At 34.1% G+C, this 22,343-nt stretch overlaps 1 protein-coding gene and 1 long non-coding RNA gene across 2 annotated transcripts; both read left to right on the top strand.

Annotated features, from left to right (window-relative positions):
* Positions 1–5,771: 5,771 nt before the first annotated feature.
* Positions 5,772–8,057, top strand: LOC148210017 (uncharacterized). The gene is made up of 2 exons (XR_015792285.1): positions 5,772–5,903; positions 7,695–8,057. It is a non-coding gene; the product is annotated as an uncharacterized LOC148210017 (long non-coding RNA).
* A 2,141-nt stretch (positions 8,058–10,198) lies between these two features.
* Positions 10,199–11,325, top strand: LOC111024731 (ribosome-inactivating protein luffaculin 1). The gene has a single exon (XM_088126383.1). It carries the CDS (start codon positions 10,214–10,216, stop codon positions 11,165–11,167), a length of 954 nt encoding a protein of 317 aa, XP_087982509.1. The 5' UTR covers positions 10,199–10,213; the 3' UTR covers positions 11,168–11,325.
* Positions 11,326–22,343: the final 11,018 nt, after the last annotated feature.

Genomic DNA, 22,343 nt, shown 5'->3' with positions numbered 1-22,343 from the left:
ACTTTGCAGTTGCTTTAAATTTTTTTGGTGAACTTATCTCTAGCACAGCTCAGATTTTGTCAGGGTTTACTTCGATCACTCCAAATGTACACTTACTCGGATTTAATTTCATCTTATATCTTCTTATAACTTTGAATGCTTTAGCGAAATCTGTTTCGTGCTGATTGACTTGTCGACTCGTCACCAACATGTCGTCCACATAGACCTCCATATTCAACCGATCTATGCTGCAAACATCCTATTTACCATCCTCTAGTATTTAGCTCCTACATTCTTCAACCCGAATGGCATCACTATATAGTAGTGAAGTCATTGGCTTGTGATGAAAGAAGTCTTCTCCTGGTCAGACAAATGCATTTTAATTTGGTTGTATCCAGAATAGGCATCCATAAAACTCAATCTTTTGTGTCTAGCAATGGCATCCACCAGTTTGTCTATTATGGGTAGGGGAAAAGAGTCCTTTGGACAAGCCTTGTTCAAATCCGTAAAGTCGATACACATTCTTCACTTACCATTATCCTTCTTTACTAGTACCACGTTGGATATACATTGAGGGTAATGGACTTCTCGGATGAACTCTGCTTTCATTAATTTGTCTACCTGTTTGGCCACGATTTTATTCATGACCTGGTTAAAGGTCCGCGCCTTTGCTTCACTGGTTTGCAATCCCTATCCATATTGAGTCAGTGTACCATGATCTCTTGATCGATTCCTGGCATGTCTTCATGAGACCATACGAATAAATCAGCGTTGCTTCAAAGAAAATCGATAAGGCTCGTTCTCTCCTTAGCCCCCAGTTTGGTTTCAATGTTGACTCGTCACTCTTCCAACGTTAGAGGAATCGATTCTACCTCCTCGACCGGTTCTCCCCGACTAGAAGTGTGTGACTCCATGTGATGATCAGGGCTCGGGTCGATTTTTCTATCGGGGTCGATCAACTCTATCGAGCTTTCCTCAGGTAATTAAGACCCATTCTCGACTCATTCTTTCTTCTGGATGACAATCTTCACCAAAACACTGTCGGTTATCCATGGAACTCTTGTCGACTCGCCCTCCCAGGATTTGTCCTGGAATTCATTGATTCATTTTACCTTTAAACCTCTCGAACCCGAGCAGTTCTCGGCAAGATCGTCGCTAATCGTCTTAAATTTTGGATCTTAATCGTCCCCACGGACAGCACCAAATGTTGATGCAGAATTTTGACCTCCTGGAATCTCGCCAAATTCGCACCAATCTTCTAGAAATAAGGGATCGACGAGACCTGTAAAATAGAATAGCACTAAGATTGAGAGATGTGGCTTTTGCTAGACGGGCTCTGATGCTTAAGTCAGTATTGGAGTAATCGAGTATAAAGAGTATGGTATTTAGGCACACCTTTAGGGTTTAGCTCTCCTATTAATAAAGGTCGAATCCTAATCCCTTCAGGATTTACATCAATTGAATCCTATTCTCTTTAGGATTTACGTAAGTCGAATCCTAATGCACGTAGGAGATCTAGATGGAGTGAGCCTCATGCTGCGTCCAGGGCCAAGACTAAGTAAACTCGGATCGGGCTGTGTAGGTCGGGAAGAACTGACGAAGTTCTCGACCCCGCCCTCAGTGCCGAGGTCTTGCAGCTACGGCCGGTCCGGGTTGTCGGGTCCCAAGCCACTTACCTTTGCTTCGCAGGTCCGCTCCTCCTTGAGCTCCGTTCCTCCTTTCTGGATCTTTAATCTGATCTCCTTTTTCTCCCTATGACACCATTGTAGATAGAAAATGTGAATTCAAATATTTTAAATCCCGCCAGTCAAAATGATTACTATTCACAACTGGCGTGATTAGTAATTGTATAGTTTTTGTCATTTACAAAATATTCATGAGGGTACGACAATAGTTTTTTCCCGATTTTTTTATTGAAAAACTAATATTGAATTGGATTGTACCAATCTAGTTGTGTCAAATAAAAACGATAATTTGTTGTACCTCACATATAAAACGTTTCTTCACTTGTAAGTTCATATCAGCATATGCTATCATTTAACTGGTCCGAATAAGTGATCTTGTCTATTTCTTTTAATGATTATGACCATTGATATAGATACATTTGAAATTTTTTTTTGCCATCTATTAATTTAACATCACAATTTTTCATTTAAATAAATTTTACTTTGTTTTATGTGTTAACTTTTGTAGATTCCATCATACATACACGCATGCATATACATATATATATAAATATAGGATCTACCATTCTTGGAATTAATTAAGAATATACACACATACGTAGGGATTTCACTTACTAACATATATTTATCGATTCTTAAGTTGAGACATTAGATTTTTGTTAGGAATAATAAAAAAACAACAATGTGTAATATATATGTTTATGAATTTAGAAAACACAATCTACTTCAACCTGTAAATTGTATCTCCCTCTATTCGTATTTTTACATATGTGAATATCTGAACGTATCAGAAGTTTATCTTATCAACCTTGGATGTATAAATAATTCCAAAACGGGTCGTGGAATACTAAGAACCATATAAATGATATCCTTTTAAAAATAAAAAATAGTATTTTTAAAACAAGTGAATAAAATATTATAATTTGTTAATTGAATTTGAAAATTGTAGTATTTATCTAAGAAGAATACAACATTAGTGTAGAAGAAAATTGAACAAATCTTTAGGATCAATTGAAAAAGTAAAAATATATGATAGATGTTATCACTGTTCAAAACATTAGGAATTAGATTTAGTTAAACAAATATAAATGAAATGTAATCACTTTATTAACTTAAATTAATAATTATTTCAAATAAAATTAAATGTGACAATAAAAATCAAACATAATTAAATCTGAAAAATATAGATATCACCTTGTAGTCAAACTAATTATTTTAAAATTTCAAACATTAGGTATCCAAACTTCAACCACCTGATTTTTTGTTTTCTTTATTTAAAAAGTAATTACATGCAACTAATATTTATATTTATGTATTTTTGTTAGTTTTTTTAATTACTTTTGAAATCTTATCAAAATATCAAATGAACAAAAATCATTTTTTATAACAATTTCTTTTTAGTTGTTCTTGCACAAAAAAATTGAATGCAAAAGAAAATTATTGATAAACAATCATAACTTTCAAAATAGGTGTACTTGGAAAAAAAATTGAATGGAAAAGAAAATTATTGATAAACAATTATGACTCTTAAAAATAAAAAACCCAAAAACAACAATTAAAGGCCCAACATGTTAGGTTGATTATTGGTATCTAATCAAACGAAACATAAAATATCTTAAAAAATGATACATATTTGTAAATTTGTAGTTAGCTTTGCATAATTTCAAGACAATATCTTTGGATTAAATTCTACCAAAGAAGTTGGTCAGAAATCATATATATAAATAAATAAATATATATATATATATATATATAACACAATGTACGTTCACATTTTTACAATGATATGATATTATTTATTTTAGACAGAAGATTTTATGACTTTTCTTTTGGTTTTACTCAAAAAGCTACAAAAGTAGTTGTCCTTGCATAATGCTACGCGTCTTTACTTTATCCAGCCAATATATAACCGAACTTTGGTTGCACTACGAATAATTAAGTGCTCAAACATTAGTGTCGTCCTTTCCTTTTGTAAGATTAAACCTACTTCACTTCTTTTTTCGTACAATAACAAATGAGAGTGGGGATTCGAACTTCCAACTTTTTTATTGGAGATATATATTTTAATTAGTTGATAAAGATATCAGTGAAAAATGAAGAAATAGAAGTAAAAAAGGTGGCTGATGAGCAAACAATTCAGTAAAAAATGATGGAGTTTTTGTTAGGTATAATCGTTTATGTGTACCTATTATTTTGAATTTAAAGAATAAGATGTTAAAAGAAGCTTATGGTTCGATTTATATCATGCACCCAGAAAGGTACAAAGATGTGTTGAGAATTGGAAAAATGTTATTGGTGGCCAGATAGAAATAGCGGAATATGTACCCATATGTTTGATTGTCAACAAGTGAAACCAGTATGTCAGAAAGTTCCAGAACCTCAAGCTACGGTTCTAGAATGGAAATGGAGCATGTTACTGTGTATTTTTTTGCTTGGACTTTCCTGTACACAAGGTGGTGTTGATGGTATTTGGGTGATAGTTGATAGGTTCATAAAGACTGCTCAAATTTTGGCTATAAGAATCACATTTTCCCTTCATAAGTTGGTTAAGATGTATGTGGTTGAAGCAGTCAAAGTGGTATCAGATCCAATGTCTATTGCTTCAGACAAGGACACTAGATTTAGTTATAAGTTCTGGCCTAGTTTGCAATAAGCATTTGCTACTGAATTATATTTTGGTACAGTTTTCCATCCCCAGACATATAGACGGTCACAAAGAACTATGCAAACTTTGAAAGACTTGTTACAAGCTTATGTTTGACAGTTCAAAAGTAGTCAGGATACTTATTTGTCTCTCATGGAGTTCGTCTATAATAAGTCCGGTTATCATTCCAATATAAGATGGTACCATTTATGTCGAACTTCAATTTGTTAGGATAAAGTTCGAGAAAGAAAGGTAAATGGGAATTGTCAGTTTTTTGTTATGGCTCCCACGCTGGTGAGAGAATTGAGAATACAACTGCAAGAGTTAATTGATAAGAGTTATATTTGTCCAAAAAAAGTAATGGGTGTAGTTGGTTATTTAAGCCGGAAAGTCTAATTGTTGAGTTTAGGGTTTTATTTGCACAATTTCAAATTAAATTTATTTTATTGTAGAAGCTCGACTTGAGTATGCAGCATTCCGGTAAAGAAATAAGTAAAGGTGGTTAGTGAAGAGAATATATAGTGAGAAATAATGAAGATTAGGTTAAAGAGTACAAAAGGTATCAAGCATTGAGAGAACAGTATTGGTAGGCCGATATGGAAAAGGGAAAAGTCAAACTTCAGTTTATTGAGGTACGACATTTGGAGACGGAAAGCTAGGTTAATAACTTGTGTAGTTACTATAGAAAAGGTTAAGGTAAGTAAGAAAAGTTAAAAATGGCAACGGATTGACAAAGGTGTATATCGTTAAGTGTTAGAAAAGTATCAGAGTTATAATGAGTAAGGAAGTTTTATTAGATAGTCACCTTGGAAGGGTGTATCGAGTTTGGAAAAAAATGAAAAGTTGAGCCTAATATTTATAGGTCTATAAGGGATTCTTGAAGATGTTGGATTATTACTATATCGTCTGTGTTGCTAGTAGAGCTTTCAAAATTTATGATCTGCTCTATGTTTCTGTGTATGTAAATGTCAAACTGGTCGAAAATTCTTTAGTTGCAACTATAACAGTTAAAGAGATCAATATGTGTTTTGAGGAAGAGTTAGGTATAGAACTTAGATAGGAAAATAAAGGTGTTAGGATAGAATAAGATCATTCCTTTGGTTAAGGCTTAATAAAAAATTTGTGTAGTGAGATGAGGCAATTTGGAAAAGTGAAGATCATACGTGTGTTCAGTAACCTTGACTGCTTTCTTGGTGGTAGTGGCTAAATTTCAAGGATGAAATTCTCGAAAATGAGGTAATATTTTATAAGTACGTATTCTTGAGTTGTAAAATATATATATATATATATATATTTTGAAATAAGGACATTTTGATCTTTTAGCACCAAGGAAATAAAAAAAATAAAAAATAAATAAAAAGAGAGGAAATTTTGGTTTTGGAAGTCAAATTGGTGGACACGTATGTTGGTATATCTTTTTTAGTGTGAACTTGTGGCTTGTGTTAAGTAATAAAAGAAAAGAAAATGAAATGAAATGAAAAGAAAAGAAAAGAAAAGAAAAGAACGAAAAAAAACAGAAGAAATAGAGAACAGAGAAAATTCAGAGCAGAGGAGAAGAAAGGAAGTTCAATGCTGATTTCTGGATTTGAAACTTGGTAAGCTTTTTATGAAAACCAATTAAGAGAAACCATAGGTTATAGAATTCCTTAACGTGAAGATTTATGTGTTTTATTCTTTGAGAAATTCTGTAAATTTTTTGGTTCTCTTCCCTTAATAATCCCTTGTTTTTGGGAGTTTTTCATGATATGTTCAATGAATTGCTTGGGAGAAAAGAAATATTTTTACCCTTTTACTAGATGGAATAGAACCGTTAATGGTTAATTTGTGGTTTGTTGCAACAATTAAAAGGAATTGTGGTGGTTAGAAGAAGTGGTAGACTGGAAGAAAGTGAAGACAGAGAGATTTGGGGATGGAGAAATGAAGAAGAAAGAGGTAAAACCCTGGGTTTTAATGGAGAAGAAAGAAGAAGATATTACCTGAGATGGAGGGGGAGAAAATGAAAAGTAGTTGGGTAAAAGTAAAGGTGTATTACCTGAGATGGAGGGGGAGAAACAGAAATTGATTGGATTAGGGTGGGACCCATTTGTAAGTAATATGAAAGAGAAAAAAAGTGGGTTTTAAATGAAGAGGGAGAATATATTGTGAAATTGAATAATTGGTTTTATTCGAAGATGTTGTGGTTTAAGTTTGAATAAAGTTTATGTTGGAATTAAGTGGGTTAATTTGGTATTGAATCGATGTTTCAGGTTAGACAGAAATTACAGCAAAGGATGACCGAGTTTAAAGGATCTATGAGTGGTTATTTTGATGAATGTTTTTAGATATTTACTATTATAGAATTTCGAGAAATTATATATATGATATATGTAGAGTATTTCTACTAAGAATGAGAATGAAAATAACTCTCATTGTTTGAGATTTTAGAAATTGTTTTATAATTTAGAGGAATGTTGTATGATTTAGAAAAATATTTGAAGTTTAAGAAATGTTCAAATTCGAACGAAATAAAATGCGTTTGTCTGAGACTTTAGAAATTTAGAAATGCTTCTGAGAATTTCCAAATACTTTATGATTTCAAAGAAATGTTTGAATTTTGTTGAATGTTGTTAGAAAGAAATACTTTAGAAAGGATTCGAGGATAATTGCATTTAATAAGAATTAGAAATCTTTCATGTCTTTTGTGAATGGTACAAAGATTTTAATTAGAAAGAAAGATTTCAAAAAGAATTTGGGAAACTTTTATATGAAATGTTATTAAGATCGAGAGATTTCAGAAATTATTTCAGAATTTTTATGAAACTAAGATTTGATAACTAGTTTGAGAAATAAAATTGTATGAAGTGTTCTAAAAAAGAAAGGTTGGAGAAAGATAGAAAGAAACATTTTAGAAGTTGTTTGGGAAAGAAAAGTTCTTAGAAAGAAGAATTTTTGAATAGTTTGTGAGATAGTTTTCAAACCACCGTGTTATTGTATCTAGGTGATTACCCGTATGCTATATTAATAATGTGTTTCTATAGTATACCGAGAAAATAGGTCTTTGGGACAATTTTACTTCGTACGTTATTCTACTGTGTGTATTGAGTTTACTAATGTTTAGGACAATATATGTCATATTTCTACAATTATATGATATTATTTATTTTATGTAGAAGGTCTTATGACTTTTCCTCTGGTTTCACGAAAAAAATATTACAAAGTTAGTTGTCCTTCCATAATATGCTATGCATCTTTATCTTACCCAAGCAATATAGAACTTTGGTCCCACCACCAATAGTTAAGATGGGTCAAACATTAGTTTACTCCCTATTGTAAGTTTAAATTCACTTCACTTTTTTAGTACAATAATATATGAGAGTGAAGATTCTAACTCACAACCTTTTTATTAGAGATATGTATGTTAATCATTTGATCAAAGATGTCGCTGGCTGTGAGTCTCTAACTCGTTGGAGAGAGGAAAGGAGTAAGGCGGTTGAGTAGGAGGAAAAGAGGTAGGAGCGGCTGAGAGGGCACACCACAAGTTCAACTCATGGATGGAGAGAGAGGTGGAGAAGATGGACCTTCGTTGGAGAATCGAAAGGATGATGCTCCTTCAAGATGGTGTCTCGTTTGGTTCATCAAAATCTTGGTCGACTCCTATTTCTTAGATTGAATGTTAATTTGATATCAATATTCTTGTAATTATATTTCAAAACAAATCGATAACGAGAGAAGTATTTCTCTTATATTATAAAAATGATTGTTATGTCTTATCTTCCTAACGTGAGATTTTAATAGAAAGAAAGAGCCAGAGGAGATGGACTTCACTAGAGAATAGGATAAGACGAGAGGGGAAGATATTTGAAAGAAAAAAAAAAGAAAGAAAACGTGTGGGAAGATATTTGAAAGAAAAAAAAAAAAAAAAAAAAAAAAAAAAACGTGTTAGATGGTCTATTTTAAAAATTAAAGAAAAAAGAGAAAAGAACAATTTTGTGAACGTGATTCAAGATGTCAAAGAAACAGTAGTGAAAGGGCAAGGATATTACATTAAAAATTAAATATAAAGGTATTAAGAAATTAATATTTTATAAACACTTTAGAAATGGCTTTTAGCAATCTAAAATTTTCTTTGGAATCATTGGACCTAAGTGTAACTAATCTTCACATGATAGACATATGATATTTATGTGGGTGGGATAATTTAATGTTGGAAATGAGGTGCCTAAAGTTTAATATCGATTAAATAAGAGGAAGATCACGAATATATAAGTAAAGACATAACTTATTTTCATATAATATGATACATTTTTAAATGAAACAAAAATTAAAATTACGTCTCATGCTCGTAATGTATAAACATACCATTGTGAAATATAGGTAGAAATCGGTTGTTGTAGGAGTTAGAAAGCAAAATTAATTTTAAGTTCAATGATCAAGTAAAAAGACAAAAACGTGGTACAATTATTACAAAAAATCAAAAATTGCGGTGTGGATTTAATTTGATGGCAAATATATATTATGAAAGGTAAGAAAACTACTTTATTTGGACCACTCCAACATGCTTCTATTAATTTTCACGTGAAGAGAGAGAAGTTTTACATGTGATATACATCGAATTGTATTTTAATATTGGTTTTAAAAAATTGTATTTTCATATGTTATTTTTCTAAAGTAAAAAAAAAAAGCAAAAAATAACTTAAAACATTGATTAATATTTTGCAAAAGACAACCATATCACAATGTTTCAAATATTAATTAATTTGAAGGCAAAAGGATTTCAAATATATTTAGGAGAGGCCATGTAGGAGAATAAAATAACACTTGGCAAGTGGAGAGCTAGAAAGGTTCCGTAGGTTACATCTTTCTTTAGATTCTCGAAAATACGAAGTGGTTAACATTTGAAGCTCGACTAATTATGACCTGACAACTCGATCGTACTTCTATTGGTTGATGAAAATGCCTTGCGCCAAGATACAAAATCCGTCCTAGGATAACCGCCTAACTATTGGCCACCGACCTCACCGAACGATTACACGAGAATGTCTCGTATTGACTTCATTGGTGACTTAATTTTAAGCTTAAACTTTCCTTTTTCCTTCAATTTAAATTTTAAACTCTAAATTTGAAGAACCATTTTAATTAATTCGACCTCAAAATTTAGCGTGAGGCACCCAAATAAATGATAAATAAATTCAATTAACAAGCCACTCGAACTCATGCCAAAGAAATTCCTAAACCCAACAACAAAACCTAAGGAAACAAATAAGGTTGGAAAACTTAATTAATTGTCAACAAATAATGCAAAAAATATTATTTATCAAAAAGCATCTAGAAGGAATATTCGCAATATATTTTCCTCCTACTATAAGAATGTCCCGTCCAAGTTTAGGATTTAATTTCATGAAATTGGAAGTCCACCCTGTATAACTTGAACTTCTCTCGACATATTTGTTAACGATCCCACATTTAAAAAATAATAGATCTAACAATAGTTCATAATATAAGTGAGCTACTTCTCTCATTGTAAATTGGGTTCGAGATGAAACTCTATGAATATTGATAATATTCACCATTTATCATTTATAAACAAATATTTTATAGTGCAAAGCTAAAACATTAATTTCTCCTCTATCCAATCACTTTAAATTGAAAGCTTATGTTTAAAATCGACCCACCACATATAAATTGAACTTTTCTCACAACATTTGTTAACGATTTCACCTTAAAAAGATGAGGGACCTAACAAGGATTCATAATATGAGTGGACTACTACGTTCATTATCAATTAGTTTCGAGATGAAACTCTAGATGAATGGGAATACCCCTCCTTGGTTCAAGCCTGCGGGGTGCATAGTCGGGACTTCCCCCAGATGAATATCGCAACACCGGTTACAGTGTTGGATGGCTGTTGACACTCCCGATTACAACCATGGACCACATATTACAGTGTCATGAAGAAAATGGTGGCTATAAAAAGCACATCCTTGAGATGTTCCAACGGCATCCAATCCAATCCAACCCAAGTTTCGAAAACATGAGCTACTCCAACTCAACCCTTTGTTGCCTACTCCTCGCCATCATCCTCGTAGCCGCTCCGCACACAGCGGAGGGCCAGCGCGAGATCACCTTCACCACAAACATAAACACGTACGCCTCAGAGCTGAATGCTTTCCGACAAGCCGTACGTACCACCAACAAAAGGTTCGACTACTTTCTCCTGCCTCTCAGAACCGCCGTCTCCGGCACAAACCGCTACAGAGAAATCAACCTCAGAAACTCCCGCGGCGTCGCCGTCAAGCTGGCCATAGACATCGTCAACGTCTACGTCCTTGCCTACCACACCTCCAACCCAAGCTGCCGCGGATCCTACTTTTTCAACGACGCCGATGCCCGCGCTGCCATGTCCTTCGTATTCCGAAATTCTGGGGAACAAAGAGTGCTCCCATTCGACGGCAGCTACGGCGACCTCGCAGCAAACGGAGGCAGCCGCCGGAATACCATTCTCGGCCTCTCACAGCTCAGCGACCTGCTTCCGGCGCTGTACGACTGCCGGCGGCCGGGCGACACTTACGACCGCATCGCCACAGCGTTGGTGCTGGCCATTCAGACCATCTCCGAGGGCGCCCGGTTCAAGGTGGTTCAGGACGCGGTTCGGCGGAATTCCAGACCGAGCGAACAAGTCATGGATTTCCAGAATAGTTGGCAGACTATCAGCAACGCGATTCAGGAAGCCAACACTAGAACTGGGAATTTCCAGAATAACATTACGCTTCTCAATAATCAGGGCGTTAGAGTTAGTGTGGGGAATGTTGATCACAATCTTGTAAGAGGCAACGTCAAGCTGCTGCTCACTATGCAGCCTCGAAGTTATGCTGCCGTCTAATCTAACTTTGAAGAAGAAGAGGAAGAAGAAGCAGCCACCACATCAACAATGTTTCTATTATGTACTCGTGAACAATGCTATCTATGTGTGTGTGTGTGTTTTTTTTTTTTGTTTTACTATTTCTGTTGAGGAATAATAAGTGGTGGCCTGTTTTAATATTTTCTACTATTTATGTTTGTGTGTTGTGCAGTTTGTTTTTCGATATTTCTATAAAATTTGAGATATTGACTATTAAATAAACTTTGTCTAAATAATACTACTGAATTGATTTTGTTGAAGTTTAAATTTAAACATAAAATAAAACGAACTCCTCCTTTTGTTGAGGTCAGTCGGTAAAATATTAAATTATTTAGCCAACTTGAACATAACTCAACTCCGTCTAAGCACAATATAATCTGTCAAATGATTAAATGCGACATCATCAATTTAAAATTATATTTAGGACCAGTCTAAAATTTACACGTGTCTTCAATTAATTTTAAATTTGACAAATTAAATTAAATCACATGTCTCTCCTATGATGGTCAGATAACATAAACAAATTGGATCAACCTATAAGGAGATTAGCTCAAGTCCATTAAACCCATCATCCACATAAGACCCACCAAAACTCTATCAATAGACAGGGTTAGATGATTAGAGAGATTCAAAAGAATTGGAGATTAAGGGCCGTCAGAATATTCAGAATCATGTACAATCATTCAAAGTCAAGCAAAGGATCCGGAGCCGACAAAACTTGAAGAATTTGAGACTTGAAGACTACGAGATGTCGAGAACATTAAATCTTATGTTCGTCAAGCAACCGACTGAATAACTCTTCTCAAGCAACAAGACTTGAAGATTTCATCAAACTACGAACTCCATCAACTACAAATTAAAGAGCTCTTCATAGGCTACAAGCTACAAGCCTCATTGTTATGTTTGTTATACTTAAAAAATATAATAATAATAAAAGAAAGAGAGTGAATATATGTTAGAAAAGTGGAATTCATTCTGAGTTGAATTAAAATGTCATGGAAAGAAAACTTCTTAGAATATAGCTTGGTTGACAGTACCCAAAAACAAATTATATGAAAATTGTAATCGCAAAACCAAGAATAAAAGTTTGTTCAAGTTAATATTTGATGTGTAATTATCCCAAGTGTTGGGAGCAACCAAATGACCTACCACGTGACAATTAACGAAGTATATGTTGCAAGTGCAAAGCCACCCAATGATATGAATTGCTTAGATAATATTAAAATAAACTTTGAACATAACTAAATTAAAAATAGATATATAAAATTTGAAATCATTGTTGAGATAAACACTTAATTTTATGAACCAATTATCCGCTCTTGTGTGAACTAATAGGAAATTACAAGTAAAGATAGTAATTTTCAAACAAGTAGAGGACAAGCAATTTAACATTGGACCGAAGTCAAAATCTCTACTATAATCAATAATTGACTATAACAAATTCTCCCTAGTCACAACTAGAGACATACAAGAATAGATATCTCGATAATTAATCATAAATCTTAGAAAAATAGAAACTTGACTAATTGATGGTCCTATTCAAGTTTAGGATTTAATTCATGAAATTGAAGCTTAACAAGTGTGGTGGGGGACTCGAACTCATAACTTTTTTTTTCTTTTTAAAAATGCCACAATCATTCTATTTAAAAGAGTATGTGGGAAATGGTGGAGATATCATAGTTATAAAAAATGTTCAATTTCGAATACCATGTTGATGCTAAGACCTTTATATCCTCCCAAAGGTGGAAGGTACGAATCAGCAAAAATTTGTTGTTCCTTTCCAACTAAACGGACCAAAAAAGCGAGCTAGCTGACAATAATATTACTCAAGAGTACGTGACCATGGTTGTTTAAAAGAGAATTTCAATTACCAGTTGAGGATAAGCTCTAGTTATTATAATAGACATGAACCACATTACACTGTCCTTTTGGAAAGACATAAGAATGGTGGCTATAAAAACCACATCCTTTGAGATGTTCCGATAGTAGCCAATCCAATCCAGACCGACCCAAGTTTCAAAAAGATGAGCAAATCATTAGTCGTGTGATCCTAATTCTTGCCATCTTCCTTGCCGCTCCTACGTATACTTTGGAGGACGGGCAAGATATTCACCTTCACAACAAACATAGACACGTATGCATCTGAACTCAATTCTTTCAGACAAGCTATACATACCGATATGAAAAAGTTCGATTACTTTCTACTGCCTACCAAATCCAACATTGTAGGAACAAATCGCTTCAAAGAAATCAGTCTTACAAATTCGGATAAGGTTACCATCAAGCTAGCTATAGATATAGTAAATATTTATGTTGTTGGATATCATACCTCAAACTCAAAGTGTCCTGGATCCTACTTTTTCAACGATCGTGAAGTCCTTCGAGTTGTGGACTTTGTGTTCAAAAATACTACGACAACAGTACTTCTATTTGGTGGGAGTTACATAGACCTTGAAAGGAATAAAGCCAGACGAGAAAATAGTACTCTTGGACTCGAAAACTTGAGCACTCTGGTTCCATTGTTGTACAACTCGAGATAGTGCTTTTTCAACTCTCTCAAAATAGAATCTATTCCAAACATATATGCCATATATGCCATGGTTCTTCACTTCGTCAGGGTACAAATATCTAAATTTTCTATTTTTAGATACTTTTTTGTGAGAATTACAATAAAATTACAGGGGCATTGGTGGTAGCCTCCATTCAGACCATTTCTGAGGGTGCAAGATTCAAGATAATTCGAGACGCAGTTAGAAGGGGGACCAGTATGGCGATCCAGTTAATGTATGGAATGTTGAGAACATAATTGTAAGACGCAACATCAAGTTGCTGCTCAACCTCCAGGGATTTCAAGCTATGTCTACACTGCCTTCTCTTCTGGACATCAAAATTATGCTGTAATGTAACTTTTTTTTAGTACAACATGTGGGGACAAGTGATCGAACTCACAATCTCGGAGATATATACCAATTACCGTTGAGCTATGCTCGCTTTGACTACTACAGTATAATTTTGAAGAAGCAGTAACGACTACGTGCTAGAATATTATATTATGTTGTGTGTGTTAGGGTTTAATTCTTAATGTTTGTGTGCAAAAATTCTCTGTATGTGTGCTTGTTTTTTCCTATTTCTGCGAGTAATAATAAGGGGAGTGTTTTAATATTTTCTAGTACTTATGCTTGTGTGGTATGGATTTTATGTTTGAGCATAATTGACTCATTGATTAAATTAGTAACAAATCATGTTTTTTGTTTCAGGAAAAGTCCGTGTGGTTTGGAACCGCTTGTCCATGTACGTATATGGGTACAATGTGCATAACCCAGATATAGGGGCACAAAGATTAAAGGGCCACCGACTCTTGGGTAATAAAAAAAATAATAATAACGTTGTGTAAATATTTTTGGTTTATCGAAAACAACCTGGTGTTATATCGATATGCCGACATTTTGTCCATGGGTCCGAGATTTACATGAGTGAATCGACATTTATATAATACTGAAAAAAATAGAAAAAAAAATATGTAAAAAAAGTATCATGAATGTGGACATTTTATATATATATATATATATATTTTAAAACAACATGCGAGGCTGAGGGATCAAACTCACAATCCCTTGGTTGGTGATATATGTCAATTATCGCTGAGCTATGCTCACTTTGAGATGTGAACATAATGTTAATAATAATACTTTTCAACTTAATGGAACAGTGTATAAAATGCTTATTTGTTCATTTAAATATTTTAAATATTATTATTTTTCAAAATATCTATAAAATTGACACCATGACGTTTGAAACATTGTATAAATAGTACTACTAAATTGATTTTGTTGAAGGATAATTTAAACATAAAAGAAAATGAACTCCTTTCGTTGAAGTCTTTCGGTAAGTATTAAATTATTTAGTCAACCTGAACATAGAAATTGGTTTAAGCGTCTATCTCCAATCAAAAGATAATAAGTTCGGATTTTCACCCCACATGTTATACTAAAAAAAATTGGATCTATATTTTTAGCGTTATAAAAGATAAACTCCCATGGTGTTACTTTATGTATGGGTTATTTGCATGTTGCAAACATCAAGTGTAATTGAATAATTATTCTGCAAAATACGTAATGAATCTAAACAATCAGCGGAAGTTAGGAAAAAAAAACAAAAATCTAAACAAAAGTCATGGGGTGTAACTTTTTTTTTCCTTTTGAATTCAACAAAACTTAACTTTCTACGGAAATCATCTTATACAATTACATCGCAACTATTTTTGGGGTCGTTTTTTGATGGGAAGAAAAATGGAGATGAGCTATCACGTTTTGCGTCTCTAAAATTAGTTGTGGAACTTCAAGACAAAACTTCCCGCAAAATTAGTTGGCATATATGATCATTTTCATTTGAATGTTAAATATGTTGTATTTAGGGATGTTCTAAAAATTTGATGACAAAAGAACTCAACAGCCCACGAAATGTTAGAGTTGGGTTCGATTCGGTGAGATAAATTATTGGTTGAGTTGTGCTGGATCAAGACCATCAATAATCGATAAGACATTTGTCAACTTTTATATCATTAATGACAATTTTTAACTATCATAAAAGGACTTGAATTTTTCATTCATCGCTCTACTATGTTTAACTTATAATAGAAGTAGACTATTTTAAGTTATGTATTCAAATTCTTTCCCTCACTGCAAACAACAATGAACATAACTTACAGTTTCTTAAAATCTGCCAGAGAGGGCTCTCGTAAAAAATCATTGCTATTTAAAAATTTTCATATGTTTTAAAAAAGTAATTGCTGCTTACTATTCTAAACTAAAAAAAAAAAATTATGTTTAAAAGAAATATATTTGGGCGTGTTTTTTAGTGGGAAGAAAAATGAGGCTATACAGATAATTTTCATGTTTGAAATTATAATCTATTTGTTTATTGAAAAAATATATTAAATTAATATAATTTTTGCCAAATCAGCGATGTGAAATCACCAACTTAAACCGCCACGTCATAATTTTTTTAGTCAACGGTCAAATAGGTTTAGGGATCATTTAGAACCATTTTCTAAAGATTAGAGACTAAAGTGTCAAATTTTTTAAACTTATGGATCAAATAGAAACTAACTTAGAAACTAAAAATGTATTTTACTCAAATTTTTATTCTATTTTGTGGGTATTATGAGATTTTTCTGGTTTTTTGAGTTTCAGTCCATTCCTATGTATGCACCCACCCTGCAATACCCTACGTTTTCAATATAGACTGTTACAACTTTTAATTTATGTGTTCAAAAAGTTTTCCATGTTGTGGTGAATTTAAACTTTGATTTACTTGTTAAGAAGTCTTGAAATAGCCAACCGAACATAGTTCAAGTGGTTAAGACATCTAAAAAAAGAAGAGCCTTGAATTAAGTTGTTTAATTTTAAAAATATTTTTGTTTGTTTAACTTAAACTTTACAATACTCAAAATTTTGAAAATTTATTTTTTTTCTCTTTTCAATTTTATCTATAAATTTCAAAATCAATATCTTTCCTACTTTTTTTCCTAGGGAGATAAAAGGATTGTTGGTAAAATTGTTCGACCCACGAGCCCTTTCACTTTCACAGTTATTAACAAATCCCAAATCCAAAATACCACAATAAAACAATAAGAGAGAAAAGTACAGAAAATGACACGAGACTTATACTCGTTCGCCCAAGCACAGACCACATCCAGTTTTCCGCTACACAGAGGTAATATTCTAATTCTGAATGGTCAATACAATCTCTCAAATCTAGATGCGTCAACAAAAACCACCTAGTTTCTAAAAATTACATAAGTTCCTATGAAACAGAAATGAAAAAACTGACCAAAGTACCTACGAGAATTAGTTGCGAATGATGCGTTGTACGAGAATTGGTTGCGAATGATGCATCTACGACCCCGCCTCTGAACTCTGCCAGAAACTGCCACGTCGGTGCTCTCTGATTTTTGTGCGACCATACAAACTCACACGATTGCCCCTTTTTTCTTTTAATGTTTAGGCCAAAAGCTAAAATAAGAAATTAATGAAAAGGAAGAAAGAGATTTTGGGGTTTTCTAAGTTTCTTTGGCACAATTATTTATCTCCACATTCCAACCAATATTTAATTAATGCTTAAAAATTGGAAAGCTCATAATTAATTTAAAATTAGCTGGTTTATAAATCTATGGAGAGGGAGGAAAATAGGAATAAAAAAATTGTTCAAGTTTTTTGTACACAAGAAAATCTCAAGTATCCATAAAACAATTTTCCCTCCCAAAAGTCCTAAAATATAGCTAAAATTCATTATCTTCTATTTTCCAACTCTCTCGATAGATCTTCCCCTCTCGCACCCTTCTCCTTCTTTCTTTCTCCTCTCGATAGCACACGACATAATGATGAACTTCCTGAGTACGACCGGTATTGTGAAATCCAATTGTGTAGTATTTGGGTATTGTAATCAAGTCGAATAAAGATTTCCTTGCATTGAGGGAGAAATCCGAGCAGGACACACATCAGATGCTAGGAGCAACATCGAGGTGCAGGACGACAAACGATTAATACCGTACTATGTGCAGACGTACAAACGCGTAGTCACCATAGATGTACGGGGAAATGCCGACGACTCCAGCCTGAAACCTGTAGTCTGCCGGGGGGACAGACTTGCAGATTAAGGCACCACACACTAACTGTCAGTCCGCCAACTGTCAAGTCCTCGTACAGCTCGGCGCACCATGCATCCAAAACAGTCGTCCTTCCTGATTGGTCACCTACATGTATAAAAGAGAAGGACTCCTATCACCATCGATTTAGTGAAAAATCTGTCACAAAAACCTGGAGGTGTCTACTCCTATTTTCTTACTAGAGTCGGAGTGTATTAGGTGGGACACATGATACGACCCGCCCCAGAACGCCTACTAGCTCAAGGACAAGCCTGCCGACCATAGATTCCAACCAACTGTAGACTCTAGCTATAATCAACTACTTTCTAAATTTCTAAAATTAATTAAGATTATTTTCTAGTATATACAAAACAAAGTGTAACATTATTTAATTCAGAAATAACTATTCTCCCACGACATCTAAACATGTAGTACAACTACAAAAGGTGCAACTAATCTATTAGAGTTCATTCTAAATGTACATACAAAATGATATGCAAGTTCTAAGACAATGACTGACAGAAACTGGTTGGCTATCTCTTTGAAACTCAGGTGCAGTCTAGTGGAGAAAACAATAATAAACAGTGAGCTGAGACGCTTAGTGAATGGCAATTTGATAAGACAATAGTTTCGTAAAACTTCTTTCATAACAATTGAAATTCTCGACTTTGTGAACATTATAAAACTGAAGTAAAAAACTTTCTCATAAAACCTTCATACAATTTGAGCAACTAAAACTCAGAGGGATTTCTAATAATAACCAGTAGCAACACGCAATTTCTAAAATCACTTTCTAAATACATATAAAATATATCATTTCAAACAATAAACAGGTTAAGAAAACTCAACACCACATATGTATCCATATTTTGTTCTTGTTCTGGTTTACTGGCCTGAGTAATTTCAATACGCACAACAGAATAATTCTATTTCTGGTCTACTGGCATAAAGTAATCTACACATGGTAGAATAATTCTCTCGACGCGTGGAGTAAAATGGTCCCAAAGACTTTCTATTTCTGAGTATACTACAGAAACACATTCATATAGCATACGGCTAATCACGTGAATACAATAATATGGTGGTTTGAAAACTACTGCATAAAATTCTCAAATCTCATAAACAGTTCTAAAATTCTTCTTTTCTTCTTTCTAAAACTTTTGTTTCTCAAAATCACTTCTAAAAATATATCTTTCTAACTATACACATTAAATACAACAATTTCTTTCAAATCATAAAACATTTCTAAATTATCAACAACATTCATAAATTATCAAAAACATTTCTAAATCTCAGCAAACCCAATTTCTCAGCAGAAATGATAAAACATATGTAATATATATTTTGTTGAAGTTCTATATCTAAAAATATTTAGTAAAATAACCGCTCACAAATCCTACGAACGAAGTAAATTTGGATTGTATGCTGCTCCAATCTGTGTTCAAATAATAACAAACCAAATTTTAACACATGCTTAATTTCAACCTAAAAATTACAATACTCTAAATTAAATCACAATATTAAAACAACAACCTCATTGCAATCCAATTATATTTATTTCTCTCTCATCTTCCTTGAGGGACCCACATCCCACATTGTTTACCTTTCAAATCACGTGATTAGCTCAATCTCCCAACATTTTATTTTTCATTCTTATTTAATTTAGCCCACTCATTTCTCTCTCCTCCACTATTGATCATCTTCTTCCTTTAACTTCATCCATCTTCTTATTCCTCACCTCACGAAAACCTACACTGTACTCAAACAAACCCTTTTTTTCAGCCATCACAGCAAGAACACATATAATTTCTTACCCTTCCTTCTACTGCGATTCCAACCCCGTTTAATTTGCTAACGTTACACTCTTCTTTTTTGCAAGAACTCAAGGTATAGATTCACAAATCCTCCATTAACACAAGCCATTTCCCATCTCAGACAATGATCACAATTTATTCTCAGTTCTTAAAACACTAGAACATTCACGGCCTCAAACAAACTCGTGATTAACAAAACCCACAAACTAAACTTATTAGAGATTAATACCGTAGAGATTCTTTGCATAAATCTCCAAAACTTACCAAAATCTAGTTTCCAAATCTCAAATCGGTTTGAAAATTCTTCCCTTCCTTCTTTGCCCAACACCTTGGGTTTCTTCCTCTTCCCCTATTTAGATTTTACCCTGCGGTATCATTTTCCTTCTTTTCTTTTCGTTTCCCTTCTTTTCTTTTTCTTTCTTTTTCTTTTTTTTTCCTTTCCCTTACCACACGTGTCAACTTACACATCACACACCTACACCTCATTTTTAACTTTTTTAATGCAAAAAAACCAAAATTTCTCTTCTTTTTTTTTCCTAAAAATTACAGTAACGCCTTTACAACACCGCATCGGCATCGAATTTTCTGGTTGCAAGCTCATGGTGGGTTTGTAAGGAGTGTAAACAAAGTCCCACATTGGCTAGGGAAGTGAATGATCATGGGTATATAAGAGAGGATAATTATCTTCATTGGCATGAGGCCTTTTGGGTGGAACCAAAAGCAAAATCGTGATGGTTATGCGAAAAGCGGACAATATCATACCATTGTGGAGATACTTGAGGTAAGAGGGGTACCGTTGTTCTTAACAAGTGGTATCAGAGCCATGGAAACCTAGCTATGTGGGGGAGGAATCCTCGGGGGTCGAACAATAGTGATGAGTAAGCCTTAATAGTTATTACAGAACTTGTGGAAGAATCTCAAAATCGAACAAAAAGTGCTCGAGGTGGCGAGCAAGGACATGCTCTGTGTTCGGGTGATGAGCAAGACATGTGCTCTATCAAGTCGGGGTAGATTGATAGGAAGCCTATCATAGTCAGGTGGACTGATAGGAAGAATGAGGTATCTTTGTTCTAGGGGAAGAGATTGAGGGTGCGATGGAATGACACCAGATGTTCCCACAATGTTAGTTCGTGTAACAAGTGATTTATCTAGAAGTGCTGGATAGAAGTAGGCTCTCGTTGACAGTCGGGAGTAGATGAGTGCATGACTATTCGAGGCAAGATAGAAGTGACACTTTGTTCGAGGGAAGGACTGTTGGATTTGTAAGGAGTGTAAACAAAGTCCCACATTGGCTAGGGAAGTGAATGATCATGGGTATATAAGAGAGGACAATTAATCTTCATTGGTATGAGGCCTTTTGGGTGGAACCAAAAGTAAAACCGTGAGGGCTGTGCCCAAAGCGGACAATATCATACCATTGTGGAGATACTCGGGGTACGAGGGGTACCGTTGTCCTTAAGGTATTTTTCAATTATGTAATCCTAGGTATGTTCGGTGTGTTGCCCTAAACTCGTAGTTTGTATTTTGTGTAAAAAAAAATGTATATTCAATAAAGTTTTATTCAATAAATTTTTTGTTGAATACATAGCATTGCATTGTCCAAAATCAAATAAACTAAACATCCGAGGTTATTTTAGTGTAACCGGGACAGTATATGTACTCGGTATATATTTGATATACCCTTGATATACGAGGTATATATTTGATATACCCTGATATACAAGTGGATAATGTCCCGTGAATAACCTAAAGGGTCTATAGTATATGGATAAGACTGGGTACCTTATCCTGGGAACACTATGGATACGGTCCACTCTGTAAAGGTTACAACGACTCGATCTAGGTCGTTCCTGTGGAGACATGCGAGTGGGGGTATCCTATACAATGAGTTTGTATAAGACCGGACCACGAAATAGCCAATCTTTAGCTATAACACCGTTAACTAATAGATTGTTGTTTCTTAGGATGACCAGACAACTCATTCTCAATCCTGAGTGAGTTATGGACTCCTGCCCGTGAGGGCTCGTCCTTTGATCTGTATAGGTGAGAGTTGCCCAAGTTACCGACTCAACATTCCTACCATTTTGGGATGAGACCAAGTGGGGAGCTGGGAACATAACTTCACAAGATGAAATTCACTCATCTCCGACTTTAGGGGAGTAGATGAGTGTTCCCTTAAATGCTGACTCCGGGACTTGAACAAGGGGCCCCACCCTCTTATTGGCCTGAGAGGGACTTCCGGTTATTGGTCGGACCATAACCGGGTTGTTCATTAGAGGAGCAATGGTATTTAAGGAGTAAGATGTAACTCAGGGGTAAAACGGTAATTTGACCAGACTTGAATTACGAGCCCTTGTGAAGGATTGACTCGTCATTAATGGTCGTATATCTATGGACACGAAAACATTGTGTATTGAGAAGAGTGCAACTGCGGGTCTTTAGTGAAATGACCCATAATTAACGAATCTTGATTAACTCGGTCAATGAGTTTGACCGATTAATCTTGCATCGTTGGAGCTTCTGATCTGTAGGTCCATTAGGTCCCCTTGCTAGCTCATAACGGGTAAAACGAGGATCAAGTTTTTGGAAGAATTTGAATTGTTCAAATTACTTAAGGGATTATATGTATATTGATACATTATAATATATAGTTAATTATTAATTAAAACTATATATTATGAGAGAAATTATTTGAATG

This window comes from Momordica charantia, assembly GCF_013281855.1.
Source record: "Momordica charantia cultivar OHB3-1 chromosome 7 unlocalized genomic scaffold, Mcharantia_2.0 BLBB01000007.1, whole genome shotgun sequence".
NCBI lineage: Eukaryota > Viridiplantae > Streptophyta > Magnoliopsida > Cucurbitales > Cucurbitaceae > Momordica > Momordica charantia.
This window is presented reverse-complemented; position numbering and strand designations above follow the sequence as displayed.